The sequence below is a fragment of the Anguilla anguilla genome, chromosome 15, assembly GCF_013347855.1.
Source record: "Anguilla anguilla isolate fAngAng1 chromosome 15, fAngAng1.pri, whole genome shotgun sequence".
Classification (NCBI taxonomy): Eukaryota; Metazoa; Chordata; class Actinopteri; order Anguilliformes; family Anguillidae; genus Anguilla; species Anguilla anguilla.
In genome coordinates this window covers 24,708,748-24,736,181 of record NC_049215.1, presented here as the reverse complement: position 1 = coordinate 24,736,181, position 27,434 = coordinate 24,708,748, and the positions used below count along the sequence as shown (strand labels likewise).

At 42.1% G+C, this 27,434-nt stretch overlaps 3 protein-coding genes across 4 annotated transcripts; all 3 read right to left on the bottom strand.

Moving 5' to 3' along the window:
- Positions 1-118: 118 nt before the first annotated feature.
- On the bottom strand, positions 119-8,866 carry LOC118214260 (cytochrome b-245 heavy chain). Its single transcript, XM_035394079.1, has 13 exons — positions 8,699-8,866; positions 8,522-8,614; positions 8,009-8,119; positions 7,420-7,504; positions 6,831-6,976; positions 5,878-6,059; positions 5,141-5,273; positions 4,909-5,001; positions 4,073-4,326; positions 2,694-2,856; positions 2,318-2,464; positions 1,643-1,767; positions 119-1,105 (listed from the first exon to the last, which is right to left on the bottom strand). Exons 1-13 carry the CDS (start codon positions 8,741-8,743, stop codon positions 988-990), a joined length of 1,695 nt encoding a protein of 564 aa, XP_035249970.1. The 5' UTR covers positions 8,744-8,866; the 3' UTR covers positions 119-987.
- Positions 8,867-10,800: 1,934 nt separating this feature from the next.
- Positions 10,801-19,004, bottom strand: LOC118214261 (membrane transport protein XK-like). Of its 2 annotated transcripts, none has more exons than XM_035394081.1 (3): positions 18,618-19,004; positions 13,461-13,726; positions 10,801-12,525 (listed from the first exon to the last, which is right to left on the bottom strand). In XM_035394081.1, the coding sequence occupies exons 1-3, from the start codon at positions 18,860-18,862 to the stop codon at positions 11,855-11,857; spliced, it is 1,182 nt and encodes a 393-aa protein (XP_035249972.1). In that variant the 5' UTR covers positions 18,863-19,004; the 3' UTR covers positions 10,801-11,854. The 2 variants fall into 2 exon arrangements, with proteins under 2 accessions (XP_035249972.1, XP_035249973.1); XM_035394082.1 differs by having other exon boundaries at positions 18,873-18,999.
- Positions 19,005-19,605: 601 nt separating this feature from the next.
- On the bottom strand, positions 19,606-25,563 carry LOC118213669 (lanC-like protein 3). The gene is made up of 5 exons (XM_035392691.1): positions 24,898-25,563; positions 24,523-24,646; positions 22,602-22,799; positions 21,939-22,146; positions 19,606-21,570 (listed from the first exon to the last, which is right to left on the bottom strand). Exons 1-5 carry the CDS (start codon positions 25,429-25,431, stop codon positions 21,411-21,413), a joined length of 1,224 nt encoding a protein of 407 aa, XP_035248582.1. The 5' UTR covers positions 25,432-25,563; the 3' UTR covers positions 19,606-21,410.
- Positions 25,564-27,434: the final 1,871 nt, after the last annotated feature.

Genomic DNA, 27,434 nt, shown 5'->3' with positions numbered 1-27,434 from the left:
GACGCCTGTGACCACTTCCCATAAATAAAGGCAGTAGTGCCCTGAATATTGCAATAGCCGTTCTCTGGGACTATTGCCAATGCCGTTATTACATCACCTTTTTCAACTGCAGGAACAATTTCACTGTTCGGTTCATTTATTTTATTCAGTCATTAATGTTACACTTGCTGTTATGGTTGAGAAAAGGAAAGGCGTATGCATAGTTAAGCAAAAGGAGTAAATTAATACTTCACCATCAAACGCAATGTTGTTTTCTTAGTTACCACTAAATATACATTAAACAGTTGAACCAAGCTAGCCCTCTGAGGCATGTGTCAGAAAGAGACTGACTCCGCCCTGTAGAAAACCGTGGGCATTACCCTGTCCTTTGTGACTGCATGTGACACACATCCCTGTGCTCGTTCTTCAGTGGTTCCTTATATGGAGCTGCCCTTCCAGTAAAGGCTTTCAAACATTCATTTTATCTCAGAGGAGTGTCTTGGGTTTATTTGCTCTCTGAGTCTGTTCCAATTCACGATTTCCAGAAGAGCACCATTTGAGCAATACCTAAGGCTTTTCTTTCAGAACAAAGTATCACTAAGAGATCTTATTTGAATGGCCAAATTCTCTTATGCATGAAAAAGCAGGAAAAGCGCTCAGGTGGACTCAAACAAAACTGCGAAACGGTGAATCAACAGGCCGGCACATTCAATAGAACCTTTAGCACATGGTAAAACTGTACAATATTAAAGCCATCATAGATTGCCAATATTAAAATTCAAATGAAAAAAAGTTGGTGCCCATGAACACCTTGGTGTCCATGAAAAACAAACATGTAAAAATATAATACTGGAGATGGCGAAATACAGCCAGACCTGTTATGCCTTCAGTGTGTGTCACTAGCTCATTGGCTACAAATTCTAAGAGCAAGGGTGAACATTGGCCGCTGAAGATCTCCCCCATTGAACACAGAGGCGGTTGAGCAAGCAGAAGCAGGGTGAGGTGAGGTCAGAAGTTCTCCTTGTTGAAGATGAAATCTGCGTCGGACTTGGAGTAGGTGTTGCACTGTTTCTCCAGAGCTTTCGCCAGTGCAGTAGGGCCACACAGGAATACTCCGACTTTGGACCTGAGACACATCAATGAACAGACAGACAGACAGACAGACATACAATCGCACAGACGCACACAGTCGAAGAACAAATGAATTCTCAAGATCTCCAAAGTACCCTCTATGTGCACATTGCTTAAAGTTGAAGCATGGTTTTAAAGGAAGTGGCTTCAACAGAATAAATGCATCTCTTATCACCAAAGTCGAGTGCTGTTGAATTTACTCAAAGAAATGAACCACCTCATGTTCAAGGGAATTGTGGCACAGTGTACATGGGTTAAAATCTTTAAATGGTTGCATCAATGCATGAATTATCCAAAGTTTCATTTGACATCTTCCCCAAATCGGCAGGCAGAATAATACATTGAGCAAATGGCTGTTTGTGGAAGTGACTATAAAATCCGCCCTTCTATAAATGTCAGTGTAGGCTTGTGCTTCTGACAATTCTGGGAAGACAGCGAGTTTGGCACATTAGCACATGACGGTATTTTGAAAACCCTTCCTCCTTATTTTTTTCAGATTCATTCTCGATATCGCTGTGCTATCTTCACCTACCCAGGATGCTTTGCTCCGATGGCGTTGAACTCGTTGTCCCAGTTGGGCTTCCCGTACAGGGTCTTCTGCTTCAGCCCTGTGATTGGGTCATTCTCTGCCTCATGGTGAACTCTGAAGTGAGCCGCCTTCACAAGTCACAAAAACCAGCCAATGCAGTGAGTGGATGGGAAAGCTTTAACACTGATAGTCAGACAGGACGGTTTAACACCCTGGATGCTTTGGTAAAGTTCAATATTCCTACAGTTACTTGGCTCATTCCTGTCTGAAGTTTTAGTTTGAGGGTCTGGGTAAATTCTGACTATATTGCAGTTTGTTCTAAACACAAAAGATTTTAGATCCAGTGGTCAAAAAAAATGTGCAACCAGCTGTTAATGGGAAAACGGGCACTAAGATTCATTTGTTATCAGGGAATGGATTTTTGCTAATTAATTATGTTGTACTGATTTTCAGACAATAAATGTCCCAACCAGAAGGAGAGGGACGGTCATAGGCACGCACTTCGAGAGGTTTTTGCATTTAGAAAAGAGATGATGTTCAGAAATCAAACCAAGTGGTCCTGACTAATCACGAGAATCAGGAAATATGACCCTCCTTGTTATTTGAAGGAAAGGCTGCACTGTGGCAAGGCCTCATCCAGGGCCTACCCAGGTTAGGCCCCGTTTTCCACTGACTCACCTCAGTTTCCTTCCACCTGGTCAGGTAAATGTTATAACTTAAGAAGTCTGTCATGCCCTTCTCCATCATCTGGCCCTCCAAGCTCTGCAGCAGGTCAGCAAACCACTCAAAGGCCTCGGTCTCCGGGCACAGCCAGTAGAAGTAAATCTGGAACATCGGAATTCAAAGCTCAGCCCTCATGGTACGCCACGGCTGTGTCCCATGTAGTGGACTTACTAGGGTCACAGCCCATTTCTATGAAATACAGAGTTTGATGAAATTGTGAAACAGGCAAATGTCAGTATATTTCACAAGCTTTGTATCATATGGTTTGTAACCACCCCCCCCCCCCCCCCCCCCCCCCCCCCCCCCCCCCCCCGCCACCACTCATACACACCTTCTTGGTGAAGACGTTGCTATTCTCCTGTACTTGCTTGTACCACACCGATTTAAGGATGGAGGCGAAGGGTGTTACTCCGATGCCAGCACCCACCAGCATGACCACCTCGTACCGGAACACATCCTCACTGGCAGTTCCAAAAGGACCATCTACACCCATCCTGCATTGCCAGAGACAGATAAAAATATATTTAAATGTGTTTTGTTACAAATACACGTATCAATCGACTACAATAAAAATCGTGGACATGAATATTGTTTTGCCGTTGACACAGGTAAAAACCCATATCACATGAAATACATAGCTACATGCATATACTGCATATTTAAAATACACATATTTCAAATTGGCCTTCCCTAAATAGCACTGTTGTTTCTACAGCTCTTGTTGCTACTCCTGATCAGTATCTTCGAGCAAAGAAATCCTTTCTGACCTTTCAAAAATAGTTATTAATCGGGGTTCTTTTCACATAATACAGGCAAGTGAATGAATCTTGACAGACATGCTCAACCATAGGTTTGCAAATCAGGCTTGTGACAACATTTTTACTTGATTCTTTCCAATCTAAGAAAATTCAAATGTGAAAGGCCTTTAAAGAAACTTTAAAGAAACTCAAAGATTTGGAGTTTCCAGCACACAGGCAGGCACTACTGTGACTGCTCAAAGCCGCAATGAGAACTTTCCTTTTCTGCTCACTAATTGCAATAAATGTAGATCCGCTTACACTGTGCTCTTCCTCTTCTGATAGTTATTGCTTAATGTAGTAGCAATAAATGCAACTACCACAGCTAGTACCACATCCTCTTCATTGGAAAGTGTACTGCCCTCCCTTGCATCATGGAACAAAGACAGAACTCTACTCCGCTTTTCATCAAATGTGCCACCCATACGTACGTCCAGTAAAATCAAACATACTAAAGTTTGTTCTTTTAAAAAGCTCTTTGAATGTTGCTGACTGTGACCATTTAAAGTATTTAAAATTGTCAGTGAAAACCAGAAACACTTTAGCAAATGAAGTATGTGCAAAGAAGGGACTACAATTTTTAATCACATTTAATCACATTAATCACATTTGCAGTGCATAGTAGCCATATAGCATCCCTAATCTAGTAGGGCAATTACAGGAGTGTGTGTCATAGTAATTAATTGGAGGTAAAATCTGTAGGGCAAAGGGATTCATGGGACAAAGGTCATCCTTGAAAGGGACACAAGGGCTCCCTATATAGGACAAAGCATTTTGGATGGAAATAAGGGATATCTTGGAAAATATGGGACTGCAGAACCCTATCAAGCAATGTCCCTGGATTCAGATATTTAGAGTTCTTAGAGAGTGCTGTGGGCATTCATGCTGTGTGAGGAGGTACTGTATGACATACTTTGGCAGTTTCCAGGCCTCCTGGGTGCCGGGCTTGTCCCCGCCGCAGGCCTCGTACAGCCCCTGCGTCCAGTCGCCCACGATGCGGATGTGCACACTGAAGTGGTCCTCCTCTGGGGCAGAGGTGAGGGTGAAGGGGTGCCACTCCAGCTGGGAGATGGAGGAGCACTGCAGGAATACGTACTGGCCCACCTCCATCTGGAACCCCTTCATCTTCATCTGCAGCTCTAATGTCTTGGAGGGGTGCATCACCACCTGGGGCAAGGTGAAGCAGCACACCGCGAGCGGTGACCATCGGCACCTGGGGAAATCCACCACAAATTCCCAACCTCCCACCCCCCCCCCCCCCCCCCCACCCCGTGATCTGGAGAAGTCTCCATTTCCTCAGCCTCAATGCACACGTACTCCTAACTGCTGTGCACCAGTGTGGCGTAATGTTCGCCCGCAACTCTGAGGTTACAGGTTCATATGCTGGGTGGCACAGTGCTGCTGCAGCCATGGGCACAGAAATTGCTTCAATAAAATAAAAACAAAATTATATTTAAATGGATATTTAATAAAAACTAAATAAAATGATTGCATTGGTGATGTAATGCAAAAGCCACACGGGCCAGTTCTATGAGAAAATGCATGCCTGGAACAGTGTTTGGCTACCAGGAATACCAAGCACTTCTAAGTATTCCATGTAAGGGAAGCTTGCACTCAATTTCAGTTGAGACACATATTTAGTGGTATTTGTGAGGTAAGATTGTCTGTTATTATCAGAAAGCAATCTGTAGAAGGTAAGTATGCAGTAACTAACTTTGCTGGTCCCAAAAGATGTGTAAAGTGACTGACCTTGGTTATCACAACCTTCTGTTGAGATCGGTAGAATCGCACGAGTCTCTCACACACGTACAGGAACATCGGCCCCACAACCCACTTCCACGTCTATGAAAGAAATGACATACAAAACCATACAATGACAAGAGCAAAAAAAAAAACCCAGAAACAAAATAGGAACTACAATCCCTAACAATGCTTGTACACAAAATAGTGAGCGGGTAAATAAGTAACTGTGCTCACTTACCATTGGTGGACTCCCGGCGAAATTTGGCACGGGGCAGAAGGAGCCGTTCTTTCCCCAGGTCTCGTATAGCTCCTCGCACACCTTTGGATCGTGCACTTTCAGGTCTTCCTCCGTCTGTCCGCGCACAATGCGTCTGTCCAAACACAGAACAGGAGTCATCCTCCCTGCCCTCGGTGTGGGAGGGCCTGATGACTTTTGTTCCACTAACCTGGTCACCTTATTATTTCTGAATAGTGTTATCAATATACATATCCCATGAGAAAATGGAAGTGAATGAATTCTGGTGATCTAAAAACAATCAGGCCAATCAGAACATACACTAAATATGAAATAATCTTTAAAAATCCCCCAAAATTTTTATGTAGCAATGGGAAAGTTATTTTGTTGCAATTATTTTTTTTTTGCGTCTAATAAAGTCCATTAAATTTAATTTGTTTTGTGCACAAATGTATGCTTTCATTAGACAAGTGGCACACAAGTGGGATTCAACATTATAAATATGCATAAAGTCAAATGGAAACATAGATATTGCCTATTTTTACCTGTACAGCTTCCATTCCCAGTTATGAAAGCCTGTGCCACTTCCCTTTCACTCCTCTATGGGAGAAGCCCAGGCAAAAATAGGAACCGAATGTTTAGCTTCCTCCCATGGAGGAATTTACGGCGCTAGTAAACAAGTTCTTAAATTTAAACTTGCGAATGTAAGCGTTCATCTGTGCACAGCATGGGGCTCCTACCCTACGCCGTGGAGGACCAGACCGATGAAGAAGATGACAAAGAGGTGGTGGGTGTACCAGAAGACCTCGAAGTAGGACCTGCGGATGACCTCCATGGAGGAGGTGATCATCAGGATCAGAGCCAGAGTGATCACCACCCCAGTTAGCCCAGCGATGGTCGTGAACATCACGTACGTCGGGTTCTGCATGCAGAAGGGAAAAGATCAGATCCCACATTGTGATTTATTCAGATGATTTTGAAGTAAAAATGGTATTTTCAAACAGCTTTCGAGGGATGAATTAAAGGGAGTTGTTTTGAACAATGAGACCTATGTACAAACATTAAAAGTTATGTACTTTTTGTGAACTAACACAACAAATGTAAGCCTACATAAACACCGCCACAGTTCTGGTTATCAACTTACATTACAACACAAGATAATAATAATAATAATAATAATAATGATAATAATAATAATAATAATGTATTCATCATGTGATATCAGTATGGAAATTATATGGTAACATTCCAGGCTTAAGTTACATCAGCTACATTTTGAAGAAGATGTTATTCAAGGTCTAAAAAGTTCCCATAGAATTACAGGAAGTCAAAACACCAGTATAATTTCTCTTTCACAGAACAATGCCATTGCAAAGTTGTGGCTCACTTTTTCACTGAAATAAGTCATATGAAACATTTCATAGAAGGAAATTGGGTGAACATCCAATGCATATAAACACTGTTCACAGGAAGGAAAGACTCCAGTCCAGTTTATAACACCCCTTCATGATTAATACATTTTCCATTAAAAATGTCAGAACCTATCGCTTGGGCTGCCAGCACTCACTGAGGGTGTGTCATTACCTCTCCATCAAAACCTAAGGACAACCATTTTGGTTGTTGTTTGGTGTCAGCGTAAAAGCAGTTACAGTGCATGTCATTTTTTATATGTTTGTCACATGTGCGGACTCACAGTATCACTGGTTCTGATCGGGTTCAGGAAGGCCTTGCCGTCTTCATTGCCAATCTGTGAGAGCACATATTCCAGGGAGGAATTGCTGTCCAGCTGAGCACCCATGAACCTCTCAAAGTTGAACAGATGGGCCAGGATGTGGATGGCTGATGGGAAGGAGACAGACAGAGGTAATGAAAATGCATGGTTTGTCCCGCCGATGCAGTGTCCTCAGTATGGCGCACACCAACACACAGGTACCCCCGATGGCACACGCAGTCTGCTGCTGCCAAGTCCCTGTGCAACTCACCTGCCAAGCAGTCCGATCACTGCGCATGGGAACACACGGCTAGCAATGCAATGCACTTTCACCGTTCAGTCAAACCATGGAGGCCCTTAAACTTAAAGCGAAACTGGCGCACAGACTGCGCTTGTATGACTGGACGTTAAATGCTCTGTTATTTTAAATGACACAAGGCTATTCAACAGCAAGAACAATTCCAGTGCACAGCAAAGAAATATCTTCCTCTGGAGAGGGAGAGCCAGTTCTCCCAGAGATGACGTGGGGTGGATGTATGACGCTCTCCCTGCGGCTCCACAGATGTCTTACCCGTGTGAAAGGCTATCATGTACGCCACCAGCTTGTGGAAGGTGAGGTTCCTGTCTAGCTGTCGGGCTGCAGTGCGACTACAGCGCTACACCATGAAAAAGAGAAAAATGGCAATAAAAATTTAAATATATCATGATTATATATTATGTTAATGAATGTACACATATAAGACATTTTCTACAGTGTGGGTTTGATTAACATCATGCATGTGCTATCAGTTAATTAGAGGCACTTAACTGCAAGGGTTTACTTTGAGGAAAGAGGAAATAATTTCCTCACTGGCAATTAATCAAACACAGTGCTTCCCCCGGTTACCTATCATAGCTGAACAATGGGTACTCTCTCACATCCACATCTGGATCTTATACAAACCCTTATACGCGCGCACGCATGCACACACACATACACACATTCACACTCGCATGCACATGTGCGTGCACACTCATGTACACGCACACACGTACAGTATATACTGTACATGTATACACTTTAGCACACATGAATACACACTCACGCACAGTCACACAGATGCACGCATTGCATATACACCACCGCGTAGACACACACACACACACACGCACTCACTCACCTGGACGGACCCGCGCAGGAAGGACAGCAGGTTGCGGCAGACGGGCAGCAGGACCAGCATGCAGTTGAAGTTGAGGCAGGCGGCCGGGGCTCTGGCCCATGACAGGGCGTGCTGAACCGAGACCAGACCACACACCCGTTAAAGTATCACTTCCTGCTATCGCTAATTACAGCAAACAAGCCTGTGCTGCCTGCCTCTACACACCCCAGTTACACACACACCTGCTTCCTCTTTCCCATGTGACATGGAAATAAAAAATTCAGGTACTTTACACATAAAGAGTGAATGCTACATACTGACAATTATTAAATGTTCTATATTGCATATAAATTATTACATATAAACTACTGTATAGATATTACAGATATTAAAGAATAAAAGAAGAGAGAGAGATGAAGCTGAAAACATGAATTTTGGATGTACTAAATTTTCCAAGCCCAGGACCCTCTTCACCCACATACCAAAAAACTCAACCCCTCTCAGAAGCCACCAGCCAGCCCAACGCGCACTCACCCCCAGGATAACCCTGGTGTAGTAGAACCTCTCGGTGAGGAAGGCCATGTAGAAGTGGACGAAGAGGAAGGCATTGATCCCCAGCCAGACAAGCTGAAAGAGACCCAGTGTCAGTCAATCAGGAACATCGCAGACGCGCAGCAATGGGGGTGCAGCGAGCCGGCGGAGATAACTCACGATCACGAAGGTGGAGAGCCCCTCGTTGGCTGCCCAGTTTCCCATAGCGAGAGGAGCGGAGAGACGGCGAGAGACAGCGGGAGACAAGAGAGCAAGAGAGAGTGAGAACCGAGGGAGCCGCTGAAGACGTGTTTTACCATGAGCCGCTGTAGGAGGAAGTAAGACTGGGGCTGGTCTGAGGTCAGATGTTGATGTTGTTTGAGGAGGAAGAGGGAGAAAGGGAGGTGCTCTTGTTCACTTTAGGTGCTTGCCATCTCTTTGCAGATAGAGTACACACAGTGACATCTATAGTACAATTGTGTAGACAACTGGCAGCTCGCTATGCTCTTTATCCCAGGTGGATTTACAAAGAGGTAGGCAATCTCTACGGAATACTGAAATTTGTCATTGGCTTATTTATGCTTTTGAGTGCCAAGTGAATAACTTGTCAGAAAAGTATCTAACAGAAATGATTTAAAGGTATGTTCATTGTTTCCGTTTTCTTTTTATTCATGGACAACATCAAAGCATTAAAATATTTTTGTCTCATCAGGTCTTATCACATTGAGCTTTGTGTACACACAGTAAATGACACAATTCAGATCCTAGTCTGAATATTTGACCATTGTGAAGGGGTCATGGTAATGGTAAATGGTAAATGGACTGCATTTATATAGCGCTTTTATCCAAAGCGCTTTACAATTGATGCCTCTCATTTGCCAGAGCAGTTAGAGGTTAGGGGTTAGGTGTCTTGCTCAAGGACACTTCGACATGCCCAGGGCGGGGTTTGAACCGGCAACCCTCCGACTGCCAGACAATCGGTCTTACCTCCTGAGCTATATCGCCCCAGTCAGGTTTTTCAAATTTGAGATTTATTTTCACTTCCCTTTAAAGGATCTACAAAAAAATCCATTTGGTTAATCACATTTTTTTGCAACAGTTCCTTCTATTTATTTCAGTTTTGTTTCAGCTTTCAGAGATTTTTTCCTTTTCAAAGTTATGGTTCAATTGTCGGGAGAAATCAAAATGATTTTTCACTGGTAGCAACATATGTTGTTGCACAATCCCAGATCTTTGCAAATAAGTAGTTCAGAACAAATGTCTAATTCCACAATCAGGGTTCATTCTGCTTACAACACAGCAGCTTCATATGAAATTAAATTTAATGTCTTGGCTCAGCTCTATCGAAAACCTTTTCCCTCAATTTATTTCTGGGAAAATTCCTTCAAAGCACAGCTGTAAAACTACTGATGAATGAGAAGCTTATTACCACATGTAAACAACATCTACTTGTAGACACTCCCCTAGATCAACAAGATTAACAGGAATTCCTTTGCCAGATATGGATATATCAAAGGATAATCACAGTCTTATCAAAGGATAATCACATTAGTGTACAGTAAGGAATCAAACTGATTTCCACCTGGTTATGCAAACACACCTACACACACAAGGTGGCTGGTTAGGTAAATATTACGATATATTTTGTAACATGCATCCACCTTGCATCCAGTAGCCACACAATTTTACATGATAGCAAAAATGTGTCTATTCAGCTTGATGTATGATTAATTCAAGCAGCTGTTCTACAAATCATAATACACATTTCTCTTCCTGGCACTCTCAGCCTTATCAGAGCCAGACTGGACCAGTTGCAAATATTTCTTTTGGCCACTAGAGGTCACTTAAGCAGAAAATAATGACAAGGAAATGCATTTAATTTGATGACAAAAAGTAACCTCTACACGTGCTTCAGAGATTCGAAAGCCCAGTTCCCTAACTACACTAGCCTCGTTATGCCAAACTGCTGCACTTCAATAGCACTTTTCAATTAGGAAGCTACATTCAGTATGGAACTCTGAGCACAATTTTACAGTCTTCGTGAATTGGGCCCAAGCTTTTTAAATGTTTAATTCAGGAGAAGTCTGAACAGTGGCAGCAGAGATTGTCATGGTTGCACATTTCTCTTTGGATACTACACACAGAAGAGTAATACGGAAACCACTTTGAAATGTAATTTCAATGAGTCATACACACACTTCAAATGTGAATATATTTGTTTATCATGTAAAGTAGTACACATATACAACAAAATTATTTTATTTTAATTTAATAAGAGAGATTCACTAAACATTTGCATAAAATAGTGATACATTAAAAAAAATCTCATTTTCTGAAACAGAGTTTTATTATTATCAAACAAGGTTCAAACAGCAAGGACCCTTCGAACAGCACTCAGTATTTTCAGTACTGTACATTACAGCTGCACTAGAGAAAGAAACGATGAGCAGTTGGCCAACTGCAAAACAGACACATAAATCCAACAGCTGCCATTTTGTGCAATGTCATCTGTATATCTGTTTCCCCGTGTGGAACAGCATATCAGCATTTCATGAAGTCAGGGATGTTAAAGATGAATTTAAATGTGCTGAAAATAACAAAGGAATGACAAACATAAAGGCCAAATCCAAACTAACCATAAGGATGTAAAAGCAGAACAGGATTCACTCAGTCCGCCTTCATCAAACAAAGCAATTTTGCCCGTAATACATGCTACATCATAAGTGAAAACCAAACAGCCCTCAATCTACCATACCAGCTGGCTTCAAACAGTATTTTGCCAGAAAATAAAAATATTAAACCCCACACTTGTGTTCAAAATATTCATCGATGCAAGTCCCCTTTTCAGACGAGCACATGCAATCTGTATCATGGCCAATCAATTCTGCAAACATAAATACTTTTAATAAACATTTCGCCACAAAAGTGATGAATTTTTATAGAACTGATGTGCTTTCTAAACGATGGCTGGATATTGCACTGTGGAAACGAGTATAATTTAACATCATGTACAAGACACACTAAACCTTGAGGTCATCAATATAAACATTTGAGCTTCAGTTGTAAGGGTGTTTAGTCATTAAAAATGAGGTGTGAGATACTGACATTCAGTAATAAATGACAAATGACAATAAACATTGGTCAAAACAAAATCACAGTCTTGTAACAATAACCAGCACAAACATGTTGTCAACATTGAAGGTTCTGAAAAGAAAATTCCAACCCTACTCCCCTGAACGAGTGTCACGTTGCACAATTGTGAATTTCCATGGTCTCCACAGACGCTTATTGGCTTCATCGCCCATGTGGGACGTTGCAGTGCAAGCGTTGGACCGTTCATGGATTACCGGGCTGCTCACAGGAGCCCTGTGACAGGTAGAGCCTTCTGCAGGGGTGGCAGAATCTGTAGAGGACCAGCATGAAGACGAGGCCGGCGGCGTACCCCACCAGCAGGTGCAGGCCCAGGAGCACAGCGATGGGGGGCTGGTGGAAGTCCTTCTGGTAGGCCAGCCACAGCATGACCAGGATGACGTTTTCGGCAAAACGCAGAGCGTAGTACGTCACCGGGTGGCGCCAGTTCTCCCGCCGGCCGATGAGGTCGGCGTGGGCGAGGTCCAGATCGGTGGCGGGCCAGCAGAAGACGCTGATGGTGCCGTACAGCAGGGTCAGGAGGCAGAGCGCCACGCCGGTGCCCGCGCGCTCCAGCGTCTTCTCCACGCCCTCCGGGAACGGCGCCCCGCTCCGCCAGAACTGCACCCAGGGGTGGAGCGAGGAGGCCAGCAGGTCCGCCAGCACCACCGGCAGGACCCAGAGCTGGAGGGTGGAGCCCACCAGAACCAGGACCGCCACCCGGGAGGAGATCTCCAGACTCCGCCACAGGAATATGCAGAGGAAGGCCGCGGGCCCAATCTTCACCTCGTAGTCGTCGTACTTGATCTTAATGGCCAGGAGGTTACAGCGCAGGGCGCCATACACCATGGACAGCATGGACACGACCATCATCGTCCCTGTGGAGGAAGAAACAGCCTGCATGAGGAGAGGACAGACACAGAAAACGCTCATGATCCGTTGTGCCGCTATACACTAGCACTGCAGTGGCCAGTGACTGGATTAAGTGTGGAACCACCCACCATACACTATCCCTGGGTTCATTTTCATATACGTTTCCAAAAACATACAATTAATGAAATATACATTTATACATGTGTACAGACACAATAAATAATTATCGGAACAATTTCACATTTTCTCCTGTTAATATTATACCTAAAAATTTTAACGAATTGAAATATTTCCCCCTAAAATTAATTAGTTAATTCATGTCATTTATAGAAGTATTCACCACCACCTATTTTGGGGGGTGAGAACTGCCTGAAGGCACACGATGTTTCCCTGGCCTTTCCTCTCTCCACACAGTACTGCCATCTAGAGGCCATTATTAATTTTGGCATGCTAGTTATACAAGGTTAACCTAGTCCATAAAAATATGAGCTGAACTTGTTTCTATTAAAGATTTAGCCTCTCTTGTAATACATGTTATTTTATCTCTTTAATGGGATAATCTGGATACATTTACCAAATAAAACAAAAGTCGGTCTGTGGCTCAGAACTGAAGCTGCTTCCAACAGTTTTTAACAGTATGCATGGCATGTGTGTGTGGTTTGCATCTCACTCAGGATGTGAACTGTAATGCGCACAGTGTGTGGCTCGCATGCCCCTTTAGGACTGAATATCTCGTCCTCCCCAGAAGGTTGCTGTAGCAGTCCAGAATGAGAATAACTCCTGCCCACCCCTCTATGCACAGTAATTACCACACGTGAGCGACTATTTAACCATGTCCACCTGTTCCATTCTGAGCCAATCCCATGTCCCCCGCTTTGGTCAGGGAATCAAAGCCCCCCCTGCCCCCCCCCCCTTTCTGGCCCATCCCCGCTCCGCCTACCTCTCCTGATTGGCACAGCCCTGTGCAGCAGGCTTATGTAGGCCTGCAGGGTCAGCTGAGGGGCGGAGCCCATGAAGGCCTGGACCACCGAGGCACGGGCGAAGGCAGCGCGATGGGTCATGATCTTCCCCTCCGCCCGGCCCAACTGCTCCTCCACCTCCTCGGGCGGCGCCCCGCCCCTTGGCAACCGCTTCTTTCGGATGATGCTGACGTAGGGCTCCTCCACCTTCCCCATGCTCCCATAGATGTAGAAGGCCTCCAGGCACCTGCAGTGACGAACAGCACCAGTGAACCTGTGCACTCACCATGCAGTAAGAAGGGCAGACAGGAGCAACTGTTCTTTCTTTTAAACAAGCAACCATCAAGCGTTTTGCCTAGAAAGCCTTCATCTGAGCCTCTGCCAGCCTCTGGTAGCACAATAATTGGTGTAAATAAGTCAAATCGCTCTTTTTATCCTATAGAACCTGCTGCCCAGTTTGCAAACTCTGTATTTAAGAGTTCAGCAATAATTTTTCAAATATTAATTTTGGTTTCAACACTTTGCTACATGCTCGGTTAACAGGAAATGCGGCAAACTGATCTGCAAAAAATATTTGGGGATTTCAGCCTGTGAAAAAATTTCCCTTGTAAATAACCTTATGTTTCTGCTACACTGGTCACTCAAGTGAAACTGCTTTCATGTAATGGCTCAATGAATAGAGAACGGAGGACTACACCGTTGGGGATCTTTGTTTTATTTGCTGGTGCTGATAACAGCACAGATGCGTGTGTTACTTAACAACCGTTTCACACGAATGGTCTTAAACAGCATAGCTGACGTGAAAACAGAGAACATTTGGACCACGTAAAAAAATAAACAGAAGAGTCTCACATCAAAGACGTATCACTTCTTTCCTTTGATGTCAAGGCAAGCTTTGGTAAATTCCCAGCCTGACGTGGAAGTCATTTTATTCATTCACACACTATTTTGAGCAATTAACGCTGTTTTAAAGGCAATTTGACTGGTTGAATGACCAGAACGGCTTTGTTCAGAGAGGCTGGTAATATCAGATCCACCTGCATTTAAGGCATTAGGTTGATATTGTGCATTTGAGTGCGGAAACAGGAGATCAGTGGCTACTCTGACAAAGATCTTTTTTTAAACCCTAACCACCCAATAATCCAGTGAACAGATTATTGTAAGAACCACTCTGCTTGATCTTTATATCCACCCATCTTTTCACATTCAAGCAGGTAGATATAATAGGAAGGGTTATTTCAGTCTGAGTAGACCAGAGGATTGTTGTCAATATTCTAAGCCTCTCAGTATATAGATCAAATACACCAGTTTTATTACTTAATATGGGAGAAGCCAACCATGAAACAGGTGGACCTCTCCTAATAAGTGAAATATGGGAATATCACCACTTGGTCTGAACGTATTTGCACTTTTTCTCAGCCAAAAGCTTTAGACAGCTTAGCCAACAGCTTCGAATGTGCTAACCAGCTCTCGCATGCCATTAATGATCCAATGTTATAATTTGTCTAAAAGCTGAGCTTTTATGAGGCACAACCATAGAAAACAACACTGACAGAATCAAATTGGCTGAAAAATCTTTTTTTTTCAACTGCGGCAAGAAACATGGAGTTAGAGGCCTGCTTGTCTTGTGGCTGAAGCTAGGTAAAGAGTGTGGATTTCATACAAACAGTGGATGCCTGCAGCGTGGAACAGATGGCCCAACTGAAGGAGGGCCATGATTATTTAGGGTGGGCAAGCAACTCCCAGTGTGACTGCGCTGTGCCCCAGGCCTGGCTTACCCCAGTCAGGGAAATTTACAGCAGCCTTTTTAACGAGCCTCCTCATTCCTACTGTGTGCATGGCAACGCTAGGCTCTCAAATCAGGCGGTATTTTCCCCTAGTGTCAACAGCACAAGGGACGGGACAGGAGGGATGGGGGGCTGTTATTTATAGCCTGAGTCAATTCTCATTCAGGAGTAAGAGCATACAGTGCATTGCGTACCAAGAATAATGCACTTATATAACAGTGTTTGGAGTAACAACGGTCTCGGTGAGGCAAGAGGCAAATAAAGAGAAAGCGTGGAATTCATAGCAGCCATATTATGCTTTAATGTGACCACATTTTTCCTACAGAAAAAGCAGTTTAGGTCGTTTTTTTTGTATTGTCACAATACCATGCCAAGATATCCGATTTGCCTCCAACTCAAGGTAAATCTGTGTTTCTTCCATTGCGATAAATGTCAATATTTGATGATAATGGATATTTGATGATGATGACGACCATGTTATTGATATTGGCTACTTTTACTACACCAAATGGTATCATTGTTCATCTATTTATGACAATGAAATAATGACCGCATTCAGTATACCTTCAAAAACATGCACATCCTCCAAAATATTAATCCTTCAGCCTACGATCAGCTAGATAAACCAGGGAATGTGGAATCCAGGAATGAGGTTTCATGATGTCCATAATGAGTGGAGGTACAATTAGTTGTCAATTGTTTAAACCAATCAGTAGATTGGTACATCACTTCTGTGAAATCTAGCACTTCAGCTTGAAGCACTGCCTGAGAGCCGGATGCAAGGCTTCAGGGTAACTCAGCACTTTAAACAAAAGTAAGTGTATGCACAAGAGGAGTGTGCATCACATGCAGTCAGCACACTACCTATGGAGTTATGGGACAGAGAGAAGTCCCAGAAAATTGTATACCTCCTACCCTTGGTGACGCTAAGGATAATTGCAATGTGCTGCAGGGATGCTAGCATTCCTTTTCCGGAACATGGGACACAAAGTGCAGTGGCAAGGTGGGAGATTGGCCAGAGGAAGGAGGGTAGAGGCGTGGCTTTGGGGTTGGGACCAAAGGTGAAATATCAGACAACAAAACAATCTGGCTAAAATATGGGACAGCTCTGCCAATACAGGGCAGTTAGCAGCCCTGGTGTGGTACATCATGGATCTGAGTCCAGTAATCTACAGCAGGATGAGCCCCTCTCATCCACATAGTTTAGTTTTTTCTTTGTCTGTAAAGCATTTGAATGGGGAAAACTTTAGAATAGCAAACATTAGCTTACTGCAATAGCACCTGTCATCCCTGTGATAAACAAGAATGACAATGGCACAAAATGGCAATGACAAGATACAAGATTATCCATGATTACACTACTTATACCATAGCAATAAGGCACACCATAGCAATGAAGTGAACAACCAGCGAGTATATATTTTGAGATTCTCTTATCAACAGTATATAAGGACCCCATGACTGAGAAATGTTGCAAAAGTTTAACGAGTGAATGTTGGTAAAGTTCAGGGGGAAAATAAGTCCACTCATAGCTAAATTACAAGTATACTCATTTCTACTATGCCACTCAACAGGATGCATTATCAAACTGCATATTTTAGAAAAAAGCTGCCATCTAGGCACACGATGATATACTGTATATCAATTGCAACAAAAATGCAAAAACCGGGAAGACCTGTTCTAGTATGTTAAACTCAACATCCTGCATTTACCCAACTATCTTACCCAAAGCCGCTCAGAAGTGAGTGCATATAACATGCCTCAAAGATATTTGTGCAAATTGAAGCAAGGTTCCAACTCTTAACATATACTACTCTGGGCTCCCCAGAGACAACACCACTCTGTCAGTATGTTGCCACAATACATTTACGTAGTCCGTACACATCTCTTTCATAAACTACGGTCTAAAAAAGACAAGCTAAATTAATGTTTTCAAAACAAAAAATGAACATGGATTTTGTCAACAACAACCCAGTCATCACAGTCAGAAATACAGCACATATGGGACGAGAAAACAAAACCTTTGATCTTGCTGACGGTTGTCAACAGCCAGTGTGCATTTAACAAGTCCACTCAAAATGCCATCCCAGAATGAGATTTACCATCCACATGTGAGGAAATTATTTTGCCTCGTTAAGTTCCAAATTATATATTTATTACCTGTCAGTTTGTGGCTGAATGAGGACAAGGAATTGAAACGGAGGGAAATAACTTGCTAAATGTGCATGAATGTGAAATGAAGAAAATAAATGTTAACCTTTTCACTTGTTCAAGTGAAAAGGTTAACTTGTTCAAGGTCTTCCAACCTTTTCAATTTACAAACATTTATTATAGTAATTTTCTTCCGCTACTTATTTTAGACTACAGCCATAAAATAACCCCACATATTATTTATCCGTATAGGAGGCAGAAGCCCAGTTTTAAGTCAGGAGAACACAACTTGCTAATTGTGAATACGACTACAACCAGGCACAAGCTCTTGATGCATGCTAATGAAGTTCATTAGCATTAGAACTTGCAAGGCCGCATGCAAATTAAATAGTTTTGCATCGGAACCAGTTTGAATTGCAGCTACACCTAATAAAATGGGAAATGTTTTCATGAATTTGCAAATTCAGCTGCTTACACCAGTTGTTTCCCGGCCCACCTATTTATCTTGGCTGAACCACCACACCAATTTTTTAATTCTGGCCCACCTCAATGCAGGCCCAACTGCATGAATACTTCTGGTTAGGTTGCAGCTGAAATTTTCCACAATTATACAACTGACAGTTGTTTCTTACTCGCTACACAATTAATGCTAGGGTTTTATAACAATACATATTATTAAACAACCTCTGGAAGCGTAACATCGGTGGACAAGCTGATTTGGAGTTCTGGGTTGCCTTAGCCATTGTAAAGCCGACAGGTTGTGGTGATTTGTAAATATATAGAAATGTCCTTCATCGCACAAACACTGTCTGGGCAAATCAAAGGCATACTGTAAAACTGAAATACTATAGGCTAATATTTAAAAATCCCGAAAGTGAACTTTCGCTTTAAACAAATTAAGTTTAGCGGGACTGGGAACTTTCAGGAAGTCCACATACCGAGACGCCTCGACCCTTCTGAAGTATGTGGTACGCAGCAAAAAATGCATTATAAATCATGCTCTCTTATTTCGACCTAAACCACAAATTATCGACTGGGAGATTCTCGCTTGAATGCAACTGGAACGAATTGCAATTCACTACATGAAAACGACGCGTACTAGCAAACGTACATGGCGAAATCAAAAAGAGGTATGAGCTTTTTAATCTCCTTGAGGAAACCGACGCTCATTAAAGTTACTTTTCCTCAAGCACAGCTCACCTTACAATAGGTCCGAGCTGCAGAATGTGAAGCAGTAGCACGAAGGGTCTGTCTTTTTGAAGGTCCCTATGTATAAAGGTCAGTGTCAGCTGCACCAGTACAGACGGCAGGAGAGTGAAGAGGAGCGTGAACCCCCGGTAGATCCGATCACCCGAGGAGCCGTAGGTGAAGCTTAGGTACAGAGCAGCGGTGGTCTCGGCGGTGAATAGAAAGACCGACAAAAAAACTGAAATGGGTAGTTTCATTCTCACACACCTTTAGAAAAATCTTCTTCCTCACGCCAAAACGGACTCCCATCTCACAACAAGCGAGGGACAGCCCCCAGAAGATGCAATACACCCTGACCAAATGGTGTGCGCTTCTTTGCGTAGCCAGCTACGGGTTTCTTTTAGACCACTTGTAGTGTAGCAAATAAGCCCTAGGTGGCGCAGAGAGGAGGAACCAGTGTTTTTGTATCAACACTGATACCTGCAGTACGTGGTTTATTTTTTGTTAATTATTTTTAATAGTGACTTATTACCGGCCCATAGTACGCTGACATACTTAACTGTAAAGCAGGTTGTCAGAAACATCCGTAAATATCTCTAACATCCTTGAGTACACACAAAACTGCCTGTGTCAATGAGAAAACATACACTAAAACGGAATAACGTTTTTAAATATCCCAGAAAGTCAACAGTAGATATATATCACTTCAGCCTATTTCTTCACACACACATATTAGATACAACACAGGCTACATTAACGGCTTCAAATGTGACTTTTTTATGATGAAAGTTAGTTTTTTCTTAAATATACTGTGTTTAAAAAAATAACTAGCAATCCTTCATTAATTAGTGAATGACTCATTCAAGCTCCTTGGGGGGGAAACATATAACTAACTTATAGAAAAAAAAAACATTTATTTTGAAATACACCAGTATTGATGTATGTAGGATGTATTAAATATTCTAAACCAACATTAAATTACACAACGACAGAAACATTGTTAGATAGATAGATACATTATTTTAATTCATTTGACACTTACCCTGCACAGACAAACACAAAAAGCAAAAAACAAAACAAAAATCATTGCAATGTGTCTGAACACCATCATTATTACAAACATAAAAATCGACACAAATCCATCCATAAAACTATAAATTGACAACAATAACGACATTACAATAACAGTACAGTCAAATATTATTTAGTTTAGAAAACCCTTAAAAATGTGGAAGTATAAAGCATTATTACACTACAAGTCTAAAAGCGGGCTTATTGTAAAGTGAAGCACAGTACGTTTACATATATATGGAATTATAATGCTTTTTTGTGTATAAGTGCCTTTCTAGGGTTATAGAACAAAGCACAGCTTAAATATAAATATGCAACTTTTCTCCTTGAGCAGAATGAGGACTTGTCTTTTATTGGTTCATTGACTACCTTCACCAATCAGAGAGGACTGCACACTAAGAAAGAAGACACACTTCCAGTCTTTAAATGAACCCAATCATCTACAGTGTTGAGAAGTACACAGCAAAGAACCACAAGGCACTCACTGCTAATATAAATGTTGAGATCACACCAAGATACTACAGCAGTTCACTGAGCAATCAGAACCAATCACAAAACAGCTTGATTACAAGCTGAAATGATGAATGCCTCACTGATTCACCAATTAAACAGTGCATATTTGCACTGAATCCAGGCCCTGTTTTATGTAGAAGGAAATAAGATGCTCACTCCCACTTTTTTCAGAAAACATATAATTAATCCAGAATTTGATTAGCACAGCCCCGGTTGCATTGAAACTGGTATCACAAACAAACTTTACGGTCCAGATGCTTTTGGCAGTGAGACTGGATCTGAACTGTGAACAGGTGATGGGCAACGAGACTCCTCCACAGTGTCTTGAACATTGGAGCAGTGCCTATTATGTTGTGAATAAGAGTGTTCATCAATCTGGACAAGCCTAAGCAGGCCCAGAAAATAAACAAGCATACCCGTGAGACTTTACCCTGTTAAAGAGAAGTGGCGTAGAGCCAGCGAAGCTGAAAACGAGCAGCAGATATATTTTTTAAGCATTTCAAGCGATTTTATGTCTGTTAAACCAACTCATTGCGTTAATAATAAGTGATGTAATTTAAGGTGTGGCCTCGCAAGGTCATGTGACATTGTATACAGAGGCTCACTGAGCAGCAGAAAATGCATGTACTAAAAATAACAGACGTCACAGGAAAGGGAGACACTTTTTCACAATGCACATCACCAGAAGACACTAACATTTTATTTGCTGCCAAGTTTTCCATATGTTAGTCCTTTGACTATGACCACAGTCACATTAAAATCTAAACACCCCAATAACCTTTTCCACCCAAGATAACTCAAGCAACAATAGTCACAGTGAACAGTGAATTGAAACAAAATGATATCGGCTTTGAAATAACACTCACTGCCAATATAATGTAGGGGTGCACAACTCCAGTCCTGGAGTGCTGGCATGTTTGCTGGTATTTGTTCCTGCTAATTATTCTGGTTTAATTTTCTAAACAGCTGTATCTCCAATGCTGGTTCACTCCTGCATCTTACCACAGCAACATGTTTAACCAAGGACACATGTTCAGTCTGCAGCTGTAACTCACTCAATATCAGATCAAAGGGAAGATTGGACCAATTAAATACTCAATAGAGGAGGTTGGCATGAAATCCTGAAATGGATGAGGCTGCTCCCCTGTCGTGCACCCCTGATCTAACACCAGCTTGGGCCCTGTCTGGTGGTCACAGTTTTAATGTCTGCCATGAGAATGTCTACACAAAGACACTAAAGAGAGGAAACTCAGACTTGTCAGGCTGGAGGAGATCGACCAGGAAGCACACGGTCCCCGAGAGACCTTCAAACAGGCTGTAGATGCTGGTCACGGAGCAGGAACCCACCTTGAACTCATCGCTGAACAGGAACTCAGCGAACCTGCAAATGCGAGACACTCTGTGACTCTCTCGTGTGGGCTGTGGTATGAGGGGGGGATCTGTGTGGCGGAGTCGTCGGGTGGGGAGGATGTTGGATGCATTTTGGGCGCTGCTGTTAGGGGACAGAGGTAGGCGTAACGGAAATATGAGGAGATGTGGAGGAGCGTGGGTGTTCGGTGGTATAGGTGTGTGTTCAGGATGATGCTGTTTGGGGTAGGGAGTGTGAATGAAACCGGACTAATGGGTGGGGTTGAGTGTGGAGTCTGAGTGAAAGTGGTGTCGCTGGTGGGTGTGGGTGTAGGTGGTAAGGAGTAGGAGTGAGCAGCAGAAAATGCAATGCTGAAATATGAAGATGGAACTGTGCATTACCTCTGTGCACGATACATGTACTTGGAGTTTCCGGTCAGGCGGTACAGGAGCAGGAAGACATAAGCACTTCCTGCCACCCCGTGGCAGATTCCCGGGCCCTTCTTCAGAAGACCCTTCTGCCACACCAGCTCCCCACTGCATATGCAGGTGTCCAGGTACTGTGGCTTCTTGTTGATCAGGTAGGCTTTGGCAAACAGGTAGGCCACACCTGACAATGACAAACGGCATGTGAACTCGATTTGTTTTAATTTTTTCAGATCAAATGCATCAGTGTCCACCACTTATAATTTCACAATTCCAATCCAAGATGGCACAATCAGTCAGTTAAAACCACAATGTTGCACAGCAAAATATAATCAAATAGAGGACACACATATACTAATGAATAAGCAGAAAAAATTGCTGTGTGTGCATGCACAAAGATGCATGTAAGATTAAAAACAAATGGTCGTTATTATTATTATGCCTTGTGTGTCTGTTAAGTCTAATGTGCTTCACTATTGATATTTTTCTGGTGATCCAACTAGTCAACAAGATATTTTGTTCTTTCTGGTTCTTTTACATGCAATTCAAGCGTATTCTGTTCACACAGTGCGCTGACCCTGTTGCAGGTCACTGATAAGAGACAGTGTGCAATAGTGCTGGAGTGAGCCAGCTGTTTACCAGGAGCACCATGGCACCAGTGCACCAGCTCGTTCTCCCTCTCAATCATGGCCCCCAACTCAGCAGGCCAGTTGCAGTTCTGCTCCTGGTTCATCAGGAAGTCCACACTCTGCCACACGAGCTCCCTCTCTCCTGAGGACAGCAGCTCCTGGTAGGACAGCAGCATCTGCAGAATGGAGGAGAGGCCATGGGCTGCACCTATACGGGGAACACACACACACACTCATGCAAGTGTACGGACATGCGCCCAAGTCTCCATACGCAAACACATACACATGCGTGCACACACACACGCGTCCACACGAACACACACACACACACACACAATACCAAGTGCACCATGTGAGCAAACACAACACACACACACACACACACATACAGACACACAGAAACTTGCAGGAGCACTGATTTACAACACAGCTCGCAATCCTTATGTATCAGGCAGTGTTCACAAAACATTTATTGCAATACTACGGAAAAGCAATGTTATGGTATAACTATGTTGCAGTCTTAAAGTTTTCATTATACTTCATACATTTAGCTGGCTATGACCTTTGCTTTTTATAAAGATTTTGTGAACAAGGGCCAAGAATATGATATACCATGAAACTGAAAAAGGCTAACGACATTAGCTTCTTTGTCTTCTTTTTCATAACAATACATTAAGGATCAGATAAGCTAAGAGTACACTACGATATTCTCTCCAATAATGTTTTACCTATGCCAATTTTCATGTAGCGTTATTTATCAAAAAGGCATTTGGAAAATATTCACATGCAGTGCGAAGACTGAGCACATCTGATCCATAACATCATCAAATGCACATGCTTTACGTCACCAGAGCAACAGACTGCTCCCCTCCTCAAAAACGGAAAACGAAACAGTGCAGTGCTGCTAGTTCCGGAAAAAAAGCCAGTGAAGAACACCAGGAGAACATGCAAACACTTGTGCCGTGAAAATGTCATCAATACATGAATTGCGCTTCACCTCCTTTTATTATTAATTACATGTATTTTTAAAAATTATTATTATCAGTTGTAGTAATAGTAGTAGTAATCCATTTTGATAGGACCAATCGTTGCAATTAACTAATTGTCCAATATGTGAAATATGGTCGCATTCTCAGTGGTCAATCATTCAAAACTTAAGTAAACTCAAATGAAATTCTGTTTCAACCACATCCAGTTGCCTACAGCCCATTCCTTAAAGAGCGATCACAAAGAAGTAAACACAAACAAACAAACAAAAATTTACAACAAAAAGAATAATGATTGAAGTTGAAGTTTAGGAAAATACATGCTTACTTAATATTTAAAAACGAGACATTTGCAACGCTATATTTAAACATTGGTTTTCAGTAGGCCTATTGGGAACACAACAGCCTATGGACGAACTGTCTGTGGTACTGAAATGCAATGGCAAGCCACATAGGATCGGATTTATAATCACATGCAATTTCATTTGAAATGATGTTTAAATAATAAGAAGTAAAATAAATCATAAATTGAATTGTTGCATGTTCGTTCGACACCACCTCGGCCCGCAATCAGTGCAGTCTCTCTTCACTGTTAATGCTGCCGCTTACATGCAAACATATCACTTTGCTTACAAGGACCTTTGTGCTGGTGAGAATGTTAAATCTTCCCCTGAAAGACTTCTCCGTCCGGTGCTATTAAGGGAGAGTAAGGTTAGATTTTTAAAAAGGGAATAAGGGAATAACAACTCAATGTGACTGTGATGTCATTAGAGGCAATCACTGACATTGGAAGCAATCAGTGGTCTTCTGTTTTTCTCAATGACGTGTGCATTTCAAGTTATTCAGCTCTTTGGTTAAGTCCGGAACAACAATTTAATTAAGGAAGTCATGTAATGTTCAGCCGTTCTCTTTAAAATGTAAAATAAAATAATGTTTATTTCTCACCCAAATATTCCGTGCCGTAGTACGAGTACATAAGGGGAAAGGCTTTCCTTTTCTTTCTGGCGTACTGCTTACCAGACTCAATAATAGCCCGGCAAATTGCCCTTATCTGATCCGGACTCAGAATCTGTAAGGAATACCAGAGAAGGATGATTCAAAAGATGCACATATCCACGAAGTAAAATACTCTGCCATCACAATTAAAAGCAATATACATCTCGCGATTCTGATGTTGACTCTGTAAACTTCTGCGAGTGCGTACAATATGCATTGCACTATGAACTTTTTAAAGCTTAATCATGAAATATGTGCTTTTCGACCCTCTTTAAACAACCAGCACAGTCTGATGATGCACTAAAAACCTATTCATTGCCTTACCTCAATTTCAAGTTTCTGTTTCAGTACCAAGGCTGCGCACAGATAACCGGATCTACCCACGAACAGCTCATCAGAGCCGCACTCAAGGAAGTTGATCGGAGCACACACTTCCCACAGGTTCCGAAATTTAGTGAGGGGCTTCACAAAGTCTGACAAGCCTAAAGCTTTGTAGACCATTGCAGCCACGGCGTAGATTCCAGCTCCACCGAGAAGGAACGCGGCTCGCATGTTCTTGTCTTGCTCCCCGTCAACGTACCTCACGGATACGTCTATTACCTGCTTCGCTGTTTTAAGGTAGACGTCCCTTTGCTGAGAAAACAAAGGGCATTCTGAGACGTAGTATAACATATATGCAACGCCGGCCGGGCCGTCGTACAGCCCCCCGTCGCAGTCATTTAAATCAGTTGGAACCTTCTTTAGAATTTTCTCAATGGTCGCTATCACCTTGCGCACTATCGCATCGTTGTCTTGCCCGGTACACAGGGCACCTTTGTAGTCAGCGAAGCGGTTGGCAAAACAACGCTTGTTTTCCATCACAGACGAAACAGTGGTTTGCAGTAGACAAATACGCCAATCCTATTACAAACCCACTGTCTTATTTTCGACTTGTGCCTTGATCCGAATTAATACAAGCAACGTCCCAAAACGAAAAAAAAAAAAAACAGTTCTTACATATTTTCCTTCGAAGAGACAAACCACCCATGAAAATACATGGGTAGCTTGTTACAATGATGTTTCCATGGAACCCGGAAATGGTATATTCTGGATACCAGTGATTTATGGGACTTGTATTTTCCACACTCCAAATGCTAAATTCATACTTTGAAATTGTCTGCAATATTTTATAAAAATTCATTCATTCTTACCTTTTCAATGGCAAATTGTGCATATTCACCTGAATGAACTTCAGTAAAAAGCGGTCTGTAGCAATTGATATGCATAAATGTAATAAAAATGTGTAGAACTGTGTGTGATAATTTGGAATTCCCAATATCAAATAAGGAATTAGATAGTTAAAAAGCTTTAATTACAATCAAATTTGTTCACCAAAATTTTATAGTAAAACTTTTCACATTAACTATACCGTATCGTAAAACTAATCATAAAAAACTACTGCAACAGCCTACATTCTTCCCCCCATACTGCTTCACTGCTTCAAAACTATTAAGTACTAACTACCCTCCACTATATGAGAAGGGGAAACTACATCGAATTTAACTGGAACCAAGAATGTCCAGCGCAGTTTAAAAGGGCACGTGAGTCGTGCGTTCGCATTTGGCAGAGCTGGCGATCCGAAGTATCTTTACATGTTCCTTTCAGCACTGACTCTTTGGACTGTAAGTTTTAATAAATCGAAAGTCTGCTCTCAGGTGGTCAGTGGAGGCATGGCAACTGGGAACGCTGAACTCATACGTACTTGCAGACTACATCCGTACATCCAAATGTTATATATATTGACGATTAATGAAAGTGGTCAAATCTTCACGATTAATAAATGTCACTGAGCCAAGCTTAATATAATTCACTGACCAGGAGCTGTTTGCCCGCAGTAGCAACCCAGCGCAGTCACTATTTTGTGAAGCCAGTTGGGACGTCCATAGACTGTATGGTTGCTGTCCAAGGTTCTGAAATCAGAGAGAGCATAATTCAACAACGGAGCTTGAAAGGGGAAACAGGAAACACAGGCTTCGCGACTTTATCTATGGCCACGCCACTCCAGCAAAGTAAATGTTAATTTGTTCACTCACACATTTCCAAGTATCACCAATAATATATTAACTGAATATTTGCACAATGTTTCTACATCATTGAAAATTACAGACTGACGCGAGGCGATTTCCTTCAGACGGAAGCATGTCTCTATGCTGTTGAGAGTGACTGCATGAACATGCTGTGCAATGTTTTAATTTTTTAATTTTTTTCCATAAAGTGCTTAATGGACCTTGCATGTGACTCACTCACTTATTCACTCACTGTGTGTCCTTGGCAACAAATAACCTTCATTGTATAATTGAATTCAGTTTTGTAAGATGCCAGAAAAATCACGAATGCAACAACCAGAAAGGGCACGTCAAAAAGAAACAAATTACGAAGACAATTCTGTTTGTGTGTGTGTTCCCATCTGGTCTGTCCACCAGAGAGTGTATGATTACATGAATAGACGTGAGTCCTGGAACTTAAAGATAACAGTGCTGCTTACCTTAATACATAAATGTATTGTAAATGAAGTTTTAAAAACTTGTATAGATCCCTGAAGCCAAGAAGCTCATTTAATCATTGATTGAACAGATAAAATATGTAATATATACAGGAGAAACAGAATGAATGGACCTCATTCACAAAACATTTTTAAAATAATGCTTATTTTTGTTCTTAAAAATGTTCCTACGAAAACCAATATGGGATTCATGACACATGTGCAGACCTTTGTTTTTGTGCATATCCCAGGTGCATGAGATGATGAATGCTGGCTGTTTGTAAATTTTATGTGCAACTTTGTTCATGTGATTTGCAAAAGGAAACAGCCAGGAATAAAT